Consider the following 17,790-nt stretch of genomic DNA (forward strand, 5'->3'; position numbering starts at 1 on the left):
TATGAAAGCCTTTGTTTCCTCATGAACAGGTTCATCAGTGTACATTCTGTACCTTTTCAAGGGGGCGTGTGTTGTGTGTGGCTGGTGACGTGATCTGCGCGCGACAAAATAGGGCTCTCAGCGTGTCGCATGATTCCCTCACCAGCCATGAGTGCTGTCGGTTTCTGTGGAGAGTGGTTCATCTTCACCGGCGACAAGAAACTCGTAGCAATTGACACCAAACAGTCCAGGTTTGAATCCCTTTAATGAATGTAATATAATTGGCCTGTGGCTCAGGTGCTCTATACTGGCTAACACTTAGAGCTAGCTGGCCGTCACTGGTCACCCTACACAGGCTGGACAGACTGGGAGAGCATGGAGAAATGTCTGGCTTCATTTCAGTTCCTACCATACAGTCTGTGGTTCCTACACAGTATGGAATTTAATTAGTCATTTGCAGGTCTGGGAAAATGTTAGTGTTTCCAGACTTTTATCTCACTTTCTAGAACAAAATAAAATGTATGAATACATACAAATCAAGACAGGCTTACTACCGCAACGTAGCCTACCCGATTTATTTCTATTTCTCATTATTTAATTTATTTACAGTAGGTTTACTCCATCTAAAGCCAATGAAGCACAGACTCATGTTTTCTTTTGATGTTCCTGGTTAATTATCCATCTTTACCGTTCATGTCTGTAGTGTTACAGGTTCAGTTATTCATTTAATTCTCCATCTCTACTGTTCCTTTCTCTAGTGTTACAGGTTCAGTTATTATTTGAATTATCCATCTCTACTGTTCCTGTTTGTAGTGTTACAGGTTCAGTTATTCATTTAATTCTCCATCCCTACTGTTCCTATCCGTAGTGATACAGGTTCAGTTATTTTAATTATCCATCTCTACTGTTCCTGTCTGTAGAATTACAGGTTCAGTTAATAATTTAATTCTCCATCTCTACTGTTCCTGTCTGTAGTCTTACAGGTTCAGTTATTCCTTTAATTATCTATCTCTACTGTTCCTGTCTGTAGAATTACAGGTTCACAGTTATTCATTTCACTCTTTTAGAATTTAGCTTTAATAAAATGCTCGGTTGATGACACTTGATGACAATGCGTATGTAAAAATGTCTTGTAATTACTATGGCAACATAATGGCATACATAGTCAGAATTTAAAATACATGTTAAAAGTTGGATTTTAAAACCATTTATTGACACAATAAGCATCTAACAAGTGGTATTCAGATGAGTAATATTGACTGAGAAATATAAATATTGTCTGGAAATTTGAGTCTGGAAAAATTTGGAATTTTAAAATGGAAAATCTGTAGGAACCCTGTAATTTCCAGGTTTTTATAAGTAATGAAATTGCATTTACGTTTGGAAACGTTAGTGAAGAGCTTGTGGCGGCTCTGTGACAGAATTTGGCCTTCATCTTATCAACATCATCGTACGTTTGAAGCTGTCTTCACTACAAATTGATATGGTCATAGTTGCAAGGGATTAAAAGAGCATTTGTAATATCAGCCACCTGAAAAAGCTTTGGGGCTAGATTTTTACTATCATTCAAGTTGAGAACGTACTTGTGTGTGACTGAACTGTTCTGAGAGCTAGTATGGTTTGAAGGCTCCTCTGAAGGGCTGTGTAGTTTGAAAATGTCAGCATTTACCTAGAGAAATATAAACATACAAAGAAGACAGTTGTTCTTAGATGTAAAATGTCTAACACAAGTAGCTGAATAAAACAATTATATTTTATTTATAGTGCCAAATCATAACAAAAGCTATCTCAAAACACTTATAGTACCACTACCTACTGTATATACACTATCTTTAATAACAATAATGTACACACTGGAGATCAAAATTATAGAACAAATTATTAATACTTGTTCAGAATTTGATAGAACATCCTCTGTGTGTATACCTCTGCTGCACTAGCATGTTTTTTTTTTAAATAACCAAGGCACTTCAACAAAACCTTTATTTAGTGAGAAAAAAACAGTGATTAAAATTAAATTAGAGAATAGCAACCATTGTGTCAGAAGAGAAGATTTCAACAATATTTTCTTCTATGGGATTAAAAAATGAACAGGAAGTGTAGAGGCCACAGCTTTGAATGACTTCAGCACATCTGCACCCACAGGACATCACTAGTTTCTCACACTGCTCTGGTTTGATCTTGGTCCATTCTTCTTCAGTCTCTTCCACATTTCAGTAACTGGAGTGGGTTTCTGAGACATTACTTTGTCACCAAGGATTTTCCAGAGATTCTCTATGGGGTTTAGATCTGGACTCTGGGCTGGACATTTCATTGTTTCAATATTCTTGCTTCGAGGAACTGCTTCACCTGTCTTACAGTGTGACAGGGGACATTGTCTTGTATGAAAAGTGCAGCTGATTGGGAGAGTGAAGGTATTGCATGTTGTTGAAGGAGGTTCACATAAACATTTGCATTCACCCTGCCATGTAGCTGTACAAGAGGCCCAACTCCTGCTGCAGAAACCAAACCATGACACTTCCTCCTCCAAATGGAACTAACTTCTTGACCCACTTTGGTCCTGTGCCCGACAGAATGTTTCCATCAGACCCAAATAAACTGAACGTCCTCTCATCACTGAAGTCACTCTGGACAAGTTGCTCCTCAGCAAAGACAAGTCTAGCCTTTTGATTCTTTCTGCTGATGAGAGGTTTGGTCACTGCAGAGTGGGCTTTCAGTGCTAAAAGTCTTAAACGGTGAGACACTGTGCAGAGACAGATCCTTGTCCTGTTCAGAACTGAACTGGAGACCAACTCCAGCTGCAGAGTTGAACTGATTCCCCAATGAGAGTCTTCTCATAAACCTGTTCTCTCGTGCACTTGTTTTCCGTGGACGACCGGCCTTTTTGAGGGACTTAAATGAATCTGTGTCCTTGTAAAGGTTCAGTATTCTTGAAATCACAGACTGTGAACGCCCAACCTCTCTCTGATGGCTGAGAGGATCATCCCCTTGGCCTTCATCTGGACACATTCTGGACTCCGTTTTCACCTGTCTGTTTCCAGAAAAATGTTTGTTTACACTAACGCGTGGAAATATGCTGTCAAGAGCATGCCAAGCCTGTAGGTGTCAGTGTACAGAGAAGCTCAAGCCCACTTTAGTCAATGATCCGTGATCACCACAGCTAAATGAAAATGTAAACATAGGTCGTACCTATGACGCAGATGCAAGTTCTGCAAGTAAACTGTCATCAAGTGCCACATTAACACCAATACCTGAGAGGTATAACAATATAAGTAATAATATATCCTTAATTCCTCTACTTAATGGAAATGTCATTTTGAGTGAATTGGCACTTGTAAAAATCCAGGTAAAATGAACTCAGCCTATATAAGATGAATGATTACAAGTACAAAGTGATTTTGAAGTGACACTTTGCAGGAACTCATCCAAATGTACATTTTGTTGCAGAGACTCATTTGTGTTTGACTGCAGCACTGCTGAGAAGAAGCCAAAGAATAAGAAGGATGATAACAACAGGTGAGAGAGTGCATAATTCTAGGGGGCTGTTGCACAAAACCGAGATAAGGGATTGAGCCGGGATTTTCCAGTTATCCTGGCTTACTTTATCCATTATCCGGTTCCCCAAAAGCAGAGGCACTTATGTTACCATGGAGATTTATTCTGTGCTGTGAGCCTGCTCCACACCAGGCTCACAGCCAGGCTTGATTCATCCTCCTGCTTTATCTGTTCAGTCAGCTATCACTCCGATCACAAATCAAACAGGTTGCTGTCAGAAGTTTGATAGACTATGATTAAATAGAAAGAATATGTTTAAATGTTGGGATGATTATACATGACAGATAAAGTTGCAAATGAGGTTTCAATGACGTCAAACCTCATTCGCGTTTTCCTGTAACCGCAACTATAGTATCATTTTTGCCGACCATCCACGCACAGCCAACGTTATCGGAGCTTGTCTGAAACTCCATACTTTGTTAAAGGATGGCGTCATGGCCCCACCTCCGACCTCTAACGCCCGCGGCGTCACATACCAACATCAGTGCTGCTGCGTGAGAGGAGAGAGACGGAGCCATAGACTGTTTACTGAACTGGACTCTGAGTCACATGCATGGGAATGAATTAGGCCGAGCACAGATTTCTCCCTTTTCCCTGATGCTCGGAGCTAAACTGCTCTCTAGTCTCTTTTTCTAAATCCAGTTCTAAGAAGGTGTGAAAAGTCTCTAAATCTAGTGAGAAAGCGGCGCCTGTGAGTGCCTTGGGATGGGGAAGGGGCTCACAGCAGCACCCTCTGCTCGTTGAGGACACTAACTGCAGAGTTATTGGTGCATCAGAGTCCAAAACAGCACAAAAGTTTCCACTAACACCAGAAACATACTTCTCTCTAGGATGGAGGAGGATTTGGGAAGTCTCCAGATTGGGAGAGAAACTCTCCGGGGTTTGGATTCTCCACAGCGTCTCCCCATCTCTTCTTCTCCTTGTTGGTGTATTTCTGTGGCAGTTACAGCGCCACACCCAGGCCTGGCATGTGTACTACAGCGTTTTTAGCCGGTTTCACTGGTTTCCTGTGGACGCAGATATTTCTTGGGCAGAGTCTGTGTGGACAGAAAACTTTTTAAGAAGGCGGAGAAAAAGAAGGTCGTTTTCGATCGTGTGGACGTACACTAAATCATGCACGTCACTTGCAATGGGGGTAAAAAAACAAAACAACTTTTAATTAGGGGGTGCAGTCAGGTTGGGCCCCATTAGGGAGGTCTGTCAATGCAAATTTTGTGATTGTCACTGCTGTAGTTAAAGTTTGTCAACCATTAGTAGGCCCCCTACTTGCCTGGGGCCCCAAGCAGTTGCCTGTGGCAAGGAGCGCCTCTGCCCTAATGGGTCCCATTGATGTCTGATCTGTCTTTCATAATGGCGTGTCCGTTTTTGAATAATGTGATTGACAACAAAGAAGAGAGGCAGAGATTTCAGTCACATTCAGTATGTTTGCTATTGTCTGCTTCCCCTTTTCTCATTGTTTAATAATGGTGGCCGTATTTCCTTTTGTACACATGATACATGCTTCACCTTGTCATAAGTTTCCATGAGAGTTTGCTGTCCGGACGTCAAGTAGAACGCTGCATGTGTCTTTTCCATGTCTGCATCAGTGAATCTGTGGTCGACCTAGGGATCTTCTTTTGCAACTAATTAAGCCAGAATGATCTGACTAGACTTGGTCAAGGCTGACTTTTTCATTATCCCAGATTTCTAAATTCTGCATTTGTTCAAGTCAAGTAAAGTCTGTATGTTTTGCAAAGAAGGCAACCTGATGTATTTTTGTGAGGTTTCCTTTGATGAAGTCTACTCTAGAAGTTAAAACATGCTACACTGTTGCGCCCAAATACACTGAAATGCATACAAAAAGGAATGAAGACAGAAAAAGGTGGAATTGTATTTTCAACAGCTGTAGATTGTCTCCTCTGTCATCAGTGATGGCTGTGCCTCAGAGGAAACGGGAAGTGACAAAGTACTCGCCTTCACCGTGTCTCCATCTGGAAAGCTGGTGGCGCTGACTGATGACACCAAGAGACTGGTCCTGTTTCACTGTGAGCCTTCATGGCAGTGTGTCAGCATCAGGTACAACTGAAACTCTGTCCTCCAGTCACAGCAGCTTCATGTGCTGTACAAGTTGTGCACTGACAGGTGTGTGTGTGTGTGTGTGTGTGTGTGTGTGTGTGTGTGTGTGTGTGTGTGTGTGTGTGTGTGTGTGTGTGTGTGTGTGTGTGTGTGTGTGTGTGTGTGTGTGTGTGTGTGTGTGTGTGTGTGTGTGTGTGTGTGTGTGTGTGTGTGTGTGTGTGTGTGTGTGTGTGTGTGTGTGTGTGTGTGTGTGTGTGTGTGTGTGTGTGTGTGTGTGTTCCACAGGTGGGTGGTGAGGAGGTGCACCTCCCTGTTGTTCAGCCAGGCGGAGGACGAGCTGCTGGTGGCAGACAAATCAGGAGATGTGTACTCCTTCTCAGTGGTGGAGCCGCAGAGAGACGGCGAGCTGAAGATGGGCCACCTGTCCATGCTGCTAGCTTTAGTAAGGAACACCAAGCCACTGCAACGTGGGGCAAACAAAACCATCCCAACTGTAGTCTGGGGAAGTGATAACAATATGTGCTTTAAAGATATAATCTGTAAGATTTTCATCTAGTGAACTGTCTGTTAAATTTAGGGCTGCAGCTATCGATTATTTTAGTAATGGAGTATTCTATCGATTATTCCATGGATTAAGCGAGTAATCGGACACAAAATGGTTATTATAGCGCAATGCTATATACAACAGAGAAAATAAGACGGGTCTCTTAAAATTGACAAGTTACGGGTTTCCTTTTTAAAATAACATTTTTATTTGTTAGATTGCACATTCTGGGCTAAAACTCTGACTTGCAAAAACAAATAATATTTATATTTAAAAACACTAAATCAGGTAGTAAGCCATAACCTATTAATTATAAATAATACATAAACATTTCCTTTTAGGTTGTGCAACTTTACATTTAGAACAATAGGTTCCTCAGGCATAACAGAAGCCTGTCCTCTTGAAAGGCTTTGGGCTATTTTATTTTATGCATCATTGTAAGTTATTTGTGTGTATTCAATTAAGTTTGATTGCAGTGAATAGAGCAACCGTCAGCATAGTAAGTGAATGCACTTGCCAACACATTGATTTACATGGTTAACTATGGAAGTAAATCGCTCAACGGATTTTGAAATTAAAAAGCCCTTGAATTTCTAGCTCTGAATATTTACGCATTGAAATTATGTATCAGAATGTTTTGACTCTCAAATTAACTTTATTTGTTTCTTCAATGTTCACAAATTTAATGTTAAGAATTTCTGTACAGACTCTTTTTTTCCCCCAATATTTTTATTGTCAATTTTCAAAGTAACGAACAATATACATACAGTAGTAAATAAATAAATACTTGACCAACCATGACATGTTGAACCAAAGTGTCCGAGTTGAATGTCCACTTTAATGTGTGTCAAATATATCAGAGTAGGTACTCTTCAAATACACATGGTAATAATAATAACAATTAAAAAAAGATAATGAATTAAAAAAAAAAGGATAAATAAATAAACAAAATGGAATTCTTTTTTTATAAAAATAAAAACTTGACGGAAACCATAGCATATCAAAACAGATTACACACAAAGAGGCTTAGTAAAACATTGGAGTTGAGTGTCCATTTGAGTGCATCAAATATAGGTACTCTTCAGGGGGTTTAACTGCAGTTCCAAGTACTCCAGGATAGGTCTCCATATACCATGGAATTTCTGTGAGTTGCCAGATATCTCGTATCTCAGTTTTTCAATATGGAGAAGTCCTACCAGCTCCCTCAGCCAGGCTTCAAATTTAGGTGGTGAGTCAGATTTCCACATTTTCAAAATGCATCTCTTTGCTATGACCATACCATAAGCCACCTTCTCCATGCTAAGTAAAGCGGTTTCAGGATCAGGGTCCAGGTTTACTTTAAGTGCATGGGAGTACCATCTGAAAATTGAACACCAGAAATTCTGAATCTCAGGGCATAGCCAAAATTGGTGTGCAAGTGTGCTGTCTGATATCTTGCAAATTTCACACAGAGGAGAAGTTTGGGGGACGATTTTATGCAGCTTAACCTTTGAATAGTGTAACCTGTGAATTACCTTGAATTGAATCAGCTGTAACCTAGCGTTAACTGAGCAATGGTGACTGTCATTTAAAGCTTGTTACCATATTTCGTCTTGAATGGTGATGTTAAGATCAGCCTCCCACATCTGTTTAAATTCAACAGCAGTTGTGCAAGTTTGTGAGAGAAAATACAAACCCGTTTTGAAATCAAACCTTTCACTTCTGGTGGGCCAAGTAAGAGCTTAAAAATAGTACTTTCTTCTGGCAAATAGTCAGATGATGAAATATGTTGTCTTATGTAATGACGCAAATGTAAATACCTAAAGAAGTTTGATTTTGGCATGTCATATTGTTTTTGTAAAAATTCAAGTGAACATAGGCGGCTGTGGCTTGGTGGCAGAGTGGGTCGTCCTCTGTTCGAGAGATTGGTGTTTGGATCCCCATCTCCCCCCGGTCCACATGTCGAAGTGTCCTTGGGCAAGACACTGAACCCCGAATTGCTCCCCGTGCTGCGCATTGGTGTGTAAATGTGGTGTGAATGGTTAGATCAGATTAGATGGTATGTAGATGTCCACTGCCATCAGTGTGAATGTCTGTGTGAATGGGTGAATGTGACAAACACTGTGAAGCGCCTTGAGTAGTCAGAAGACTAGAAAGGCGCTATATAAGTACAAGTCCATTTACCATTACCATTTACATAGATGTTAATTGCAGAGAGATATTTTATGGACCCCATTCCTTTCCTACTCCACTCCTTAAAAACTGTATCTGTGATTAAAGAAAGAAGGGCATGGTTAGGCCATATAGGGTCGTGCACTTTGCATGTGATGACTTTGGGAAATCACAAAATTTTCTGATAGATATTGTGTAATGCTCTCACTTGCAAGTGGCTCTTGGCCTTGGTAGTGAAAAGAGAATTGCCCTGAGGGAGGTTTTTTGGCGTAGACTTTGTTCTATTGCTAACCAGGATGGTATCTCAGTCTGTGGATCAGGGTTATCAGCCAGTTGTCAGTAGGCTCTGCTGTTAGCGGTCTAGTAATAATGTGGAAAACATGGTAGGCCAAGGCCTCAAAATTCCATTGGCTTTTGAAGATGTTGTTTGTGAAGAGATTCTGTGTGCCTTTATATCCCAAAATAAATGGTAAAGTCACAGAGTCAATCATTTTAAAGAAGGACAACGGGATGAAAATTGGAATATTCTGAAACAAATAAAGGAACCTTGCAGAGGGACCATTTTAATTGCATTTATACGCCCTATTAATGACAGAGGCAATGTTCTCCATTTTTCAATATTCTTTTTCAGGGTGTCTAACCTCTCCATGAAGTTATATTTAAAAAGTAACTCTGTTTTTTTAGTGAGTTTAACACCTAGGTATTTAACCCAGTTCTTTGAAATGTTAAACTGAGTTGAGGTCACAAATGCAGGGTCTAAATCAGCTGTGAGCGACAAAAGGTCACTTTTTCGCCAGTTTATAGTGTATCCTGAAACCTACCAAACTCATCTATCAGATTGAGCAAATACGGGACAGATTGTTCAGGGTCTGTCAAAAATATACCAATGTCACCCAGAGTGATATTTTGTGGCTAATACCATCAGTAATGACAGGCTTAATAAAATAATTTTCCCTTATACTGACAGTGGCTCAATGGCTAGCACGAAAAGTAATTTTGAAAGGGGACACCCTTGACGGGTGCCTCTCTCAAGCGGGAAGGGATGTGATCTTTCCTCATTCGTGACCACAGAGGCAGCTGGATTAAGGTAGGCCATCCGTGTCCAGGAAACAAAAGTGTCCCCCAAACCAAATAATTCCATCACTCCAAACAGGTATCCCCACTCCACTTGGTCAGATGCCTTTCCGGCGTCTAAACATAAAATGACCTGCTTTGAACCTGTAGCAAACTTGTAATACATGATATTTATTAGCCGTCTTGTATTGAAAAAAGAATATCTGTTTGGAATAAACCCCGTCTGGTCTCTATGAATAAGGGATTCAATATACTGGTTTAGTCTGTTGGCCAATATTTTGGTAAAAAACTTAAAATCCACATTGAGCATAGAAATTGGACGGTAAGAGTTGGGGTTTGTGTCATCTCTATCCGGTTTAAGTATCAGAGCAATGTCCGCGTTATATAGTGTTGGTGGGAGTCTTCCTATTTCAGCAGACTGGGACAGCATCCTGAGCAGGAGTGGGGATATCTGCCAAGAATTTTTTTTAAAGAACTCTGGTCCAAAACCGCCCAGCCCGGGGGCTTTCCCATTAGTAAAAGATTTGATAGTCCGTCATTTTGTTTATAGTTATTGTCGCATTCAAAGCCTCTTGTGAAGCATCATCTAATTTAGGAAGAACATTTTTAAGCCAAGAATCCACATCGCCATTTGCCTTGTAGAGGTCTTGATAAATCTTCACGAAATGCTTATTTATTGATTTTGGGTTGGTGAGTATATCTGCAGTACCAGATCTAATTCTAAGTATAGCCCTGCTATTTTGTTGCCCCCTTAGGTGACGGGCTAGCAGCGTGTGTGGCTTGTCTCCAGACTCTAATCTTCACTTTGAATCAGAAACTAACCAGTGTAGCTTGAAAGCATGGTGGAATCATAGATTATTACGTTTATATATCTATATTATGTGGCAGAATTAGCAAAATAGCCAATCAACTAGCAGTCACTCTTATCACAGCTCTTCTTGCTCGACAACATACACCCGATCTAGAATCTAGAATCCATTGCTTTTCCCTGGGCTTCCGGATGTTAACACCGAATTTTATATATTGAATTTTGCACCTGAATTTGGCCTGTTAAATTTTTGAACGTTGAATTTTATACATTGTATTTTGTGAATTTGGTATATTAAAATTTTTAACATTGACCTTTTTAATGTTGTATGAAAGCACTTGTTGCCTCTCTGCTGAGTATTCCAATCTGTGTGTCTGTGGAGACCTTCCCTCTCATGTTAAATCTTAAAGAATATGACTTTAAAGATTCACATTCAAACTGAAATAGTCCCAATGATTTTTATCCCAAGATCCTTATTGATGTTTCCAAAGTGTTCAGCCACATCCTGTGTCTCCTCAGTGGATTTATTGAAGATGCTCGGCTTGAAACAAACTAGTTTGTACAACCTGTACAAGTCCAATGTGATTACAGCTGTTCTGATCGGCCACATTTAGAGAGGCAAGGTAAAAAGCCTGCCATCATAAACCCTTTTCAGATATGGAATACACATCATTGCAGGCCTAGAGACTGACTCTCTTCCCAGTGGCTTGCAGACCAGTAGGACCCTTCTCTCAGTCCTCTGTCTGTTTCTACACAGGATGCATTCAGGCATAGTATTGGGTGTAGGTCTCCCCCTCAGAACCTAATGCACAATCACTGTAGTTCTGTGTGGAAAAAAGGAAGAAAATAGACTTGAAGCTTAAAAATAGGCTAAGGGCCCGTCCACACAGAGACGCGTTTTCCTGTAACTGCACAACTTTAGTATTGTTTTGGCCGACTATCCACAGCAGCCGGCGTTATCAGAGCCTGAAAACAGGATCTTTTAAAACCGGGTCCCAGAGTGGGAAGATTTGAAAACGCCACCAATGGCGTTGTGGTCTGGATGGTGAAACCTCAGGCTTTGTTAAACGATGTCGTCATCGCCCCACCTCTGACCTCTAACCCCTGCAGCGTCACATAACAACAACAATGCTGCTGCGTGAGAGGAGAGAGACAGACCTATAGACTGTTTACTGAACTGGACTCTGAGCCACATGCATGGGAATGAATTAGGCCGAGCACAGATTTCTCCCTTTCCTCTGAATAAGGAGCTAAACTGCTCTCTAGTCTCTTTTTTAAAATGCAGTTCTAAGAAGGTGTGAAAAGTCTCAAAATCTAGTAAGAAAGTGGCGGCTGTGAGTGCTTTGGGACGGGGAAGGGGCTCACAGCAGCACCCTCTGCTCGCTGAGGGCTTTCAACTTTCAAGCTATTAAATACTGTCTACCTCTAATGTTCAAGTACTGCTCCATTTCAAACCACATTTTGAAAGACCGCAGCGACCCTGGCTGCTTCTTCATCTTTCTGTCCCCTCATAGAGGGTTGGAAGTTGATAAGACCTTACTGATAGCAGCGTCAGTATGGATTTTGCTCATCACTCTGATTCTTCATTGATTTCTCTTCCACTTGCTGTGTGGAAAAAAAAGTCGGCCTTTACAGTTTTTCAGCTTATGAAAGTGTTTTATTACTGCATTCTGAATGCAGTGTAGATAAGAGAATATTTGCACAGCTTCCATTTCTGTTAAGGTTTTCAGTCTTACTGGAGCTCAGGGGCATGCTCTTTACCGACCACCTGACCAATGTAACAAAAGAAAAAACATGAGTCACCCATATCCGGTCCGTTCAGGATGGGGTTGGTTTTTTCTTCTCCTGGCAACAGCACCAGTGTACTCATGACACATATATCCTCGCATGGCCTTTGGCTCACTGTGGGCACTTGATAATGTACTATTGACTCATGTGAATGTGATTGCCGTCTGCTGTCTTTCAGAGCATGTCGACAGACGACAAGTACATCATCACAGCCGACCGTGATGAGAAGATTAGAGTGAGCCACCTCAGGTCTCCATACAACATCCAGTCCTTCTGCCTGGGACATCAACAGTGAGTAACTCAACCTAAAGGGATGCCTATAAAAAATTATTATCGATATAAAAAATAAATAAAACACTGTACATTTAGTTAAAGGTTGAATATGTAGAATGAGCAGAACAGCTCCATGTAGTGTCTAAAGATCGTCGTCGGAACAACTAAAAATAATTCCAACACTCAGGTTGCCAGGTTGGTCAGACCCGGCCCAATAGCTACAGGGGACCGGCGTCTGTTTGAGCCTGTTTGACTGACCGTTACCGTAAGCTGTTAGCATTAGCCGTTCCAGCTAAGTAAAGATGAAAGTGATGTTAGCAATCAAGGAGAAACGTAGCCATTTGGGTGTGCGTTTTAATGCCGTTGAACTCCTTTCTCTCAGTCCATGGAGTGACTGCTTGGCCTATATTGACTGGTTTTTGCCCGTCTCTGCTCACTCAGCTGCTGGGACAAATAACGCCCCCTTCACTAAGGCTCACTGAGGAACGGGACAGAGAGGTCATTGTCAAACCCGTCAAAATTCTTTTAAAATATTAATTCAGACTATCTCATCTCATCTTCATCTGCTTATCTGGGGTCGAGTCGCGGGGCAGCAGCTTTAGCAGGAGACCCCAAACTTCCCTTTCCTGGGCCACATTAACCAGCTCTAACTGGGGTGATCCCGAGGCGTACCCAGGCCAGCGTGGAGATATAATCTCTCCACCTAGTCCTGGGTCTTCCCCGAGGCCTCCTCCCAGCTGGACATGCCTGGAACACCTCCCAAGGGAGGCGCCCAGGGGGCATCCTTACTAGATGCCCGAACCACCTCAACTGGCTCCTTTCAACGCAAAGGAGCAGCGGCTCTACTCCGAGTTCCTCACGGATGGCTGAACTTCTCACCCTATCTCTAAGGGAGACTCCAGCCACCCTCCTGAGAAAACCCATTTTGGCCGCTTGTACCCGCGACCTTGTTCTTTCGGTCATGACCCAGCTTTCGTGACCATAGGGGAGGGTAGGAACGAAGATTGACCGGTAGATCAAGAGCTTTGCCTTTCGGCTTAGCTCTCTTTTTCGTCACAACGGTTTGGTAGAGTGACTGCAACACCGCCCCTGCTGCTCCGGGATCCTTGCGAGAATGAAGAGCTGGTCCGTTGTTCCATGTCCAGGACGAAATCCACATTGTTCCTCTTCAATCTGAGATTCGACTATAGGACGAACCCTCCTTTCCAGCACCTTGGAGTAGACTTTACCAGGAAGGCTGAGTAGTGTGATACCCCTGTAATTGGCATACACTCTCTGTTCCCCCTTTTTAAACAGAGGAACCCCCACCCCAGTCTGCCAGTCCCTTGGCACTGTCCCAGACTTCCACGCAATGTTGAAGAGACGTGTCAACCAAGACAGCCCCTTCAAACCCAGAGCTTTCAGCATTTCTGGACGAATCTCATCAATCCCTGGGGCTTTGCCACTTTTAAATATAGCTTTTAATAAAGATTCTACATATTCAACCTTTAAGTTTGATTTGATCAGTAATGTTTTTTGTCCCGCTCACTCTCAGGTTTGTCAGTTCTCTGCTGGTCCCAGTGGGTCATCCACACTGGTTGCTGTCTGGATCAGGGGTGTGTGTGCATTTCTCAAAGTAACATTAACACACATGCACATAATAATAATAACTTTATTTGTACAGCACCTTTAAAAACAGCGGTCTACAAAGTGAAATCCAGTAGGGTAAAACATAACCAGATTTGCACACAAAGGAAAATATTGTTAGTTTAAGGTGCTTTCAAATAAAGACACTAAAAAGATGATCACAGGAAGGCAAGTCTATAAAAATTAGTTTTAAGAAGTGATTTAAAAGAGGATACTGAATCAGCGAGCCTCCGCAGGCAGGCCGTTCCAAAGCTGAGGCGCTCTGACAGAGTCGGCACGGTCACCTCTGGTTGTGAGCCTTGGCCTTGGAACAGTTAAGAGAGACCTGCCTGATCAGTAAAATCTTAAAATAAATTCTAAAAAGTAGAAGGAGCCAGTGGAGTGAAGCCAGGATCAGAGTAATGTGATGTCGTCAACATACATGTTGTTGAGGGTGGAAGTCCTACTTATCAACAAATACTTAAATCTAATTAATTAATTAAGGACGCATTAAGAGTCCGTTTGAAATTAAACTTTTCATGAAACACGAACCAGAAAATAAACTACTTTACTGTGGGGCACACGTTTGTATATAATGCCGGAAAGATCTCCTGTGCATGAAACTTAATATCATAATATCAAAGCTAACCCAGAGGTTCCATCAGGGACAGTTCAATAAAAACCAGTTTGCACTTAAATTTCAGTGTAATGTGAAGTGTGTTTGTGTTTGTCAGGACGGGACCATGAAGCTGTGGGAGTATGAGTCCGGCCGTAAACTGCAGAGCTGGGACCTCGCTGAGCTGGAAGAGACACCGAGCTCTGAGGCTGACAAACAGAAGGTAACCACGGTAACCGCAGCATGGCTGACCCTACAGGACAATAAGGCTGTGACCTGATGACTTTGTTGGATACTTTTGCCTTTCACTAAACTATCTTCACAGCTTTTGAATGCATGGTCATGAACAGGTTCAGACGATGAACCTGACTTTGTTGATTCCTGAACACACCATGAGGTTGACTTGAAATTTGATATGCACAACCATGTTCCCTTCAGGATAAATTCTAATGATTTCGGAGATTCTCTGACTCTTTGGATTATGACCAAAGCACTACTTTGTGTCTCGTGATAGTTAGCAAATGTTCGTATATAGCTCAAAGAACCACCATGCCTAGGTACAGCCACTCAGAGCTGCTGTATGAAACTCTTCTTTGTGTGTCTGTGTATGGTTTTTCTCTGACCAGTGTTGCAGAGGGACAGTGAAATGGGTCACGCACACAACGTACTGTAACTCTAAGCTTCTTTGTCTTTGTATCTATGTCTATGTGGACAGCTACAACATTTGCTTCAGTTTTTGTACAAAACGAGGACTTTTCCTTTAGAGAGGGATCACCTCAGTCAGTATGGAGAGGAGCAATGATGATAGTGACCAGTAGCTGTGTGAGAATTCTATGAGGATAGAAAAATAATCATTTGTTTGTCAGTAGGACCTGACCAAGACGAATACAAAGGCTGGTTCAGGTTTTTATATCAGAATCAGAATCAGGTTTATTGCCAGACAATTTTCATTGCAAGGAATTTGACTTGATTTGACAGTGCCTACATAAATATAAACATGAACACAAGCAAACTAAAAATATGGCATTGAATTATATACATGAAATATAAGTGACTGTATTTGTATGACCAGTGCAGGTTGTAATGTGCAAGTTAAAGTGTCCAGTGAAAAAGGGTGGGGGGGGGGGGGGGGGGGGGGTGTTAATATAACACCTGTGATTTGGGTACGTTAATGTAACGTGTGAGTTCCAGATGTAACGAATGACAGTTAAGTGTCTTTAACAGAATTCCAGAGCCTGACGGCAGAGGGGAAGAAACTGTTCTTGTGGCGGGAGGTTTTGGTCCTGATGGACCGCAGCCTCCGGCCAGAGGGGAGAGGTTCAAACAGGTAGTGTCCAGGGTGGGAGGGATCAACAGCTATCCTCCCTGCTCTCCTCAGGGTCCTGGAAGAGTAGAGTTCTGGGAGAGAAGGGAGGTTGCAGCCAATCACCTTTTCTGCAGAACGTATGATACGCTGCAGTCTGCGCCTGTCCTTGGCAGAGGCAGCAGCGTACCAGACAGTGATGGAGGAGGTGAGGATGGACTCGATGATGGCAGTGTAGAAGTGGACCAGCATTTTCCGTGGTAGATTGAACTTCTTCAGCTGCCTCAGGAAGTACGTTCTCTGCTGAGCCTTCTTGATGAGGGAGCTGATGTTTGGCTCCCACCTGAGGTCCTGGGAGATGATGGTTCCCAGGAAGCGGAAGGACTCCACAGTGTCCACTGGAGAGTCACACAGGATGATGGGGGAGGGTGGGGCTGTGCTCTTCCTGAAGTCTATAGTCATCTCCACTGTTTTTGAAGCATTTAGCTCCAGGTTGTTCTCCCTGCACCAAGTCGCCAGTTGGTCGATCTCCCATCTGTAGGCAAACTCATCCCCACCAGAGATGAGTCCAATGAGGGTGGTGTCATCCGCGAACTTAATTAGCTTGACGGACTGGTGACTGGAGGTGCAGTTGTTAGTGTACAGGGAGAAGAGCAGGGGAGAAAGAACACAGCCCTGCGGAGAGCCGGTGCTGATCGTCCTGGAGTCCGAGGTGAGGCTTCCCAGCCTCACGTGCTGCTTCCTGTCAGTCAGGAAGTCGGTGATCCACCTGCAGGTGGAGTCTGGCACGTTGAGTTGAGAAAGCTTGTCCTGCAGACGAGCCCGGATGAGCTGTGGTGGTAGGAGGTTTACAGTCTCTATTGTGGTGGTGGGGGGAGAAGGGCTGATGGGCTGGAGCTGGTGGGTAGTGTGGTGTGGTGTGAGTACTGTCCAGGTGATCTTCAAAGCGACAGTAGAAGTCGTTGAGGTTGTTGGCAAGTCGTTGATCGTTAGCAGCAGGGGGGGCTCTTGGCTTGTAGTTGGTAATCTGCCTGAGCCCCCTCCAGACGGAGGCAGAGTCGTTAGAGGAGAACTGATGTTGTAGCTTCTTGGAGTACAGCTGTTTAGCATCCCTCACCGCCCTGCTAAACCTGTACTTGGCCTATTTGTACTCTGCTCTGTTGCCACTTTTGAAAGCCCTTTCCTTGTCAGACCTCAACTGTCGCAGTCTGGGTGTGAACCAGGGCTTGTCATTGTTATAAGTCACCCTGGTGCGTGTTGGTACACAGCAGTCCTCACAGAAGCTGATGTATGAGGTCACAGCTTCTGTGTACTCATCCAGACTGGTGGAAGCAGTCCTGAAAACATCCCAGTCAGTACAGTCCAGACACGCCTTTAAGTCCTCTGCAGCTTCACTGGTCCACTTTTTTGATGTCCTCACCACAGGTTTAGAGAGTTTTAGTCTTTGTCTGTAGGCAGGAATCAGGTGGACCATGTTGTGGTCAGAATGTCCCAGTGCAGCGCGGGTGACGGCGTGATAGGCGTTACTGACTGTTGCGTAACAGTGATCCAGACTGTTCCCCTCCCTGGTTGCACATTTAATAAACTGTCTGTATTTGGGCAATTCGTGACTGAGGTTACCTTTGTTAAAATCCCCGAGGACAATAACTAAGGAGTCCGGGTTGGTCCGCTCCACTTCCAGTATCTGGTCGGCGAGCGCGCGCTGTGCGTCCTGCACGTTGGCCTCCGGTGGAATGTAAACACCGACCAGAATGAAGGAAGCGAACTCACGTGGGGAGTAGAATGGTTTGCAGTTAATAATAAAAGTTTCCAGGAGGGGAGAACAGTGCCGTTGTATCACCGTTACGTCGTTGCACCAGCCGCTGTTGATGTAGAAACAAATACCTCCACCCTTTGTTTTGCCAGAGAGCCGCGTGTCACGGTCCGCTTGGTGAAGCTGGAATCCATCCAGCTGTAGCGCAGAGTCCGGGATGTTCTCACACAGCCATGACTCGGTGAAGCACAAAACAGAGGATGAATTAAAGTCCTTGTCTCTCCTC

The 17,790-nt window shown here is 43.0% G+C and overlaps 1 protein-coding gene across 1 annotated transcript in view; it reads left to right on the forward strand.

Moving 5' to 3' along the window:
• The first annotated feature begins 135 nt into the window (after nucleotides 1-135).
• The window catches only part of wdr4 (WD repeat domain 4), a 29,410-nt gene continuing 11,755 nt past the window's right edge, over nucleotides 136-17,790 (forward strand). The window contains exons 1-7 of the mRNA XM_083922320.1: nucleotides 136-230; nucleotides 3,427-3,495; nucleotides 5,443-5,589; nucleotides 5,875-6,031; nucleotides 12,133-12,245; nucleotides 13,762-13,822; nucleotides 14,567-14,671. Of these exons, the coding sequence (XP_083778446.1) occupies nucleotides 148-230; nucleotides 3,427-3,495; nucleotides 5,443-5,589; nucleotides 5,875-6,031; nucleotides 12,133-12,245; nucleotides 13,762-13,822; nucleotides 14,567-14,671 (735 nt within the window). The 5' untranslated portion in view covers nucleotides 136-147. The remainder of the gene's footprint in view (nucleotides 231-3,426; nucleotides 3,496-5,442; nucleotides 5,590-5,874; nucleotides 6,032-12,132; nucleotides 12,246-13,761; nucleotides 13,823-14,566; nucleotides 14,672-17,790) is intronic.

The sequence above is a fragment of the Echiichthys vipera genome (genome assembly GCF_963691815.1).
Source record: "Echiichthys vipera genome assembly, chromosome: 10".
NCBI classification, from domain to species: domain Eukaryota; kingdom Metazoa; phylum Chordata; class Actinopteri; order Perciformes; family Trachinidae; genus Echiichthys; species Echiichthys vipera.